Source organism: Microtus ochrogaster, chromosome 5, assembly GCF_000317375.1.
Source record: "Microtus ochrogaster isolate Prairie Vole_2 chromosome 5, MicOch1.0, whole genome shotgun sequence".
NCBI lineage: Eukaryota > Metazoa > Chordata > Mammalia > Rodentia > Cricetidae > Microtus > Microtus ochrogaster.
Window position 1 is genome coordinate 73,063,267 of NC_022012.1, and position 4,040 is coordinate 73,067,306.

Genomic DNA, 4,040 nt, shown 5'->3' on the forward strand with positions numbered 1-4,040 from the left:
ACTGCTGTCTGTGTTCCCCAGAAAGGAAGTTTTCTGCTTCTCTGCACCCCTATTTGAATATTCCTCAAAGCAACTATTAACATGTCCCAGAAGATATAAGCAAAATGAACTTGAAAACAAAGTTGTAAATCATGTCATATTTTATTAAATTAACTTAAATTTTATTAAATATGTAAGGAAAGTCCATATAACAAAGCTGTACATAAGGTCTACAAAACCAAGAAAATAAAATAAGAATAACTGTTCTTAGTTTATTTTATATGTACTTATTATATGTATATACACATATAAATACGCATGTTGGTGTGCATACATATATATTTATTTGACAGATGCACAACTCAATGGTAATAAGCTGAAACAGTAGCTATAGGCAGAGTTGTAGAAAGCTGCCAATCTATTTCTTCCTAAGGACTCTGGCAGACTGGTTTCTTCTTTACATGGGACATAGTCACACAACACTCAGCCTGTCTGCAGAGACAGAGGTTTATCCTTACAGAATGTTTACGTCCATTCTTTCGTAGTAATGGATTGTAGTACAATTTCCTAACTGTTAATAATAAAAACCTGGAGTCAGATATTAGGGGGCGAAAGCTGATAGATCAGAGAAGCAATGCAGTCAGCCAGTAGAGAGACCTTTTACCTCTACCAAATCCTCAGACCAAAAGGTGAGCCTGTCCTCAGACTGCATCTGTTTCCACCAAACCTCAGACTACAACTGAGTTCCTGTTTCCTCCCACCTTATATTCCTCTCTCCACCCAGTTATATCTCTCCTGTCTCTACCTCCCTTGTACTGGGATTAAATACATGGGTTCCCAAGTGCTGGGATCACCTTTGTGTGAGCTCTGTTTCTCTTAGACAGATTCAATCTGGTGTAGCCCAGGGTGGCCTTGAACTAACAGAGATCACTCTGTCTCTGTCTCCTGTGTCCTGAGATTAAAGGTGTGTGCCACCACTCTCTGGACTCTAGTGGCTTAACTCTGCACTCTGATCTTCAGGCAAACTTTGTTAGATTATAAACAAAACATCACTACAATGACTTATTTAAGAGTCAAGATCTAGAATGTTGGACATTTGAGAATAAGCAACATAAGTCCTTAAACACTCATTACAAAATACAAAAATATTCCAGCTAAAGATCTTTCAATTTAAAAGAGGTGCTGATACAAGTAATTTCTATTGTATTTAAACTGAGGTTCAAGGTAGTAACTGACCTGTGGGGAAGATTTTGCAGTGGAATTTCCTAAGCCTAGTTTTCCATAGTCTCCATCTCCAAATGCCCACACCATGGAGCCATCTGTTGACACTGCCAAGGTATGGTTCAGCCCACAGGCCACCTGGAGAAACAACAGAGTACTAAGTGAACTGAACTGAACACAAACTCTGTTTCCAGAACATTTTTCTCTTCTTGACTGAACAATCTCATGTTTTGTTTCCAAAATTCTTACTGGTTTTGGTAGTTACTCTAAATGTTAACCCAAGAAATTAACTAGAATTTCTAAGATACTTAAAGAAAGCTTTTTTTTAATATTTATTTATTATGTATACAATATTCTGTCTGTGTGTATGCCTACAGGCCAGAAGAGGGCACCAGACCTCATTACAGATGGTTGTGAACCACCATGTGGTTGCTGGGAATTGAACTCAGGACCTTTGGAAGAGCCGGCAATGCTCTTAACCTCTGAGCCATCTCTCCAGCCCCAAGAATGCATTTCTTCAGAGTAAAATCCTTCAAGCATCTGTAGCTAACTAAGAACATAAAAGTACAAAAGGCAGGGGGGAAAATACTTGTAACTGGACAATGGTGGTGCATGCCTTTAATCCCAGCACTTGGGAGGCAGAGGCAGATGGATCTCCGTGAATCTGAGGCCAGCATGGTCTACAGAGTGAGGTCCAGAACAGTCAGGGCTACACAGAGAAACCTTGTCTTGAAAAACAAAACAAAACAAAAACAAAACAAATAAAAAGGTATATGTGACTCAGAAATATTCATTCACTCCACAGGCTGTCTCAGCATGACAGGAAAAGTCAAGACATCTTACCCATTATTGAAAGACATTTTCAATGTGTTTATGCACAGAGGGAAAAATTCAACCATCCAACTCAATGCTGCCACACAGGAGCAACAAGAAAGTTGTACTGTGGAGAGGCAGTTTTTTGTTGTTGCTGCTGCCATTTGGTTGTTTGTTTGAGATGAGGTCATAATATATGACCTACGCTATTTTTGAACTCTTGATCCTTCTTTTTCAGTCTTTCAAATGCTAGGATTACAGGTGTGTGCTACCACACCCAGCTTTCTAGCAAGTTGTAGCAGTACTGTATGGACAGTGTCCCATCCAAAATTAGGAGCCAAAAATTGTGAATTTTTCACATTGGGAAAAAAAACATGAAACATTGTAAAATATGTCACACAAAATGTACGGAGGTTAAATGCAACTAATAATTCTGGTCTTTCGGAGAGAAAAAAATATCTAGTGCAAACAGAAGAGGTAAGAAAATTACTATCAACTACAGCATCATATTGACTTATGCCATGCCTGTCCAATCTGATATCCCTCCAAGGCAGTCACTCTCTCTGGAAGTTTTTTGTTAGAGGTATTTCCAAGTCCCAGACGGCCGTAGTCACCATTCCCAAAGGTGAAGAGTTTGCCATCTGATGTTACCACTGCTGAATGCTTAAAGCCACAAGACATCTAGGACAGAACCAAGGAGAAAGAGGTTTATAAGAAGAGAGACTAGGAAAGAAGCCAGTCATTTTCAGTTAAGACTGTAGCAATATAATTGGCCTACAAGTGAAGATCAGGTAGTCTATCTGCCCACAGAGCCGTCCTCATCTGCCTCAGCAGGTTCACGAAAACCAAGTAGTCCCTGGAATAACTGTCAATACACTTGGCTGTGTACCTGACTTAGACTAAGAGAGATAATGAATGGAAAAATCTATAGTAAACCCCAGGGTGCTATGTAATTTTACAATATTATCTTAGATGACCAGCTGATCTAACAGACATGCACATTCCTTTGCAACAAAAAGGATGGGGTTAAATAAAAGTTTTCCCTCTACCTACCAAGAACTATAGAACTATGAGGTAGGACCTAATCCTGTGGTGTTTTTTCTAAGAGCCTTGCAGCATCATATCCTGCACCAAGTTAGCTGAATTCCTGAAAAGCTCAATAAGGAGCCTACATTACCAAAAACTGTGGATCTCTTATTCTGCTCATAGAATCTGTTTTTATACTGTTTCTGCTAGCTAAACTTCAGAATGCTATTTTCTAACTCCATATTCAAAGGCAAATGTATCCATGCCATGTCTGACCTGCACCACTTCTTCTCCTTGTAATGCCTCGATCTGTCTTGGCCGCCGTTGCCTGTCACTGTTCCCATGGCCAAGTTTGCCATAGTCCCCATCTCCCCAGCTAAAGACTTCACCACTTTCTGTCAGGGCCATTGAGTGTCCATCAGAGCCACAGGAAGTCACCAGCTGAGTCACCACAAAGCCTATAAGATAGCAGAAACACAAAAGGTGTCAAATGGTAAAACATCTCTCCTGCAGCTGCTATAGAATGCCCTAAGATTTGAAAAGCACCCAAATGTTATGTGGAATAACAAACTTTTTAAACCTTTAAATCAAATTTATAGACATAACCTCGCAAAACTGGGAGCAGTCACACAAAATGATGACAAGAGGAAAGATAAAGACAGCTGTCACAGCCACTAAGGGTGCTGATATTGTAGCCACTCTTATAGATGCTTTGTAAGGACTGTCTCATTTCTCCTCTCACGCATATCTGGGGGGCAGACACCAACATCCCCATTTTCTGCAGTTGCAGAGATTGAGTTGCAAAGTGGTGTAGTGGTTATGCAAAGTTCCTGAGCCAGGGACCAGAACGAACAGGTAGGAACCCAGCCTGTGTTCCCACTGCAGCACTCTATCACCAGATCTGCAGAAATTTCCTGTGAACTCAATGGTACATTTTAAGTAGAAGCATTGACTTAGAGTCCTCTGTGTTCTCCATGGAAAAGACATGCTCACCTTACAGC

General features: G+C 40.2%; 1 protein-coding gene across 9 annotated transcripts in view; it reads right to left on the reverse strand.

Annotated features, from left to right (window-relative positions):
• The window catches only part of Herc1 (HECT and RLD domain containing E3 ubiquitin protein ligase family member 1), a 166,544-nt gene that overhangs the window by 17,516 nt on the left and 144,988 nt on the right, over positions 1 to 4,040 (reverse strand). For all 9 annotated transcript variants that reach the window (XM_026779061.1, XM_026779067.1, XM_026779062.1 and 6 more), the window contains 3 exons: positions 3,316 to 3,497; positions 2,539 to 2,694; positions 1,216 to 1,338 (listed from right to left, as the gene is read on the reverse strand). In XM_026779061.1, the coding sequence (XP_026634862.1) occupies positions 1,216 to 1,338; positions 2,539 to 2,694; positions 3,316 to 3,497 (461 nt within the window). The remainder of the gene's footprint in view (positions 1 to 1,215; positions 1,339 to 2,538; positions 2,695 to 3,315; positions 3,498 to 4,040) is intronic.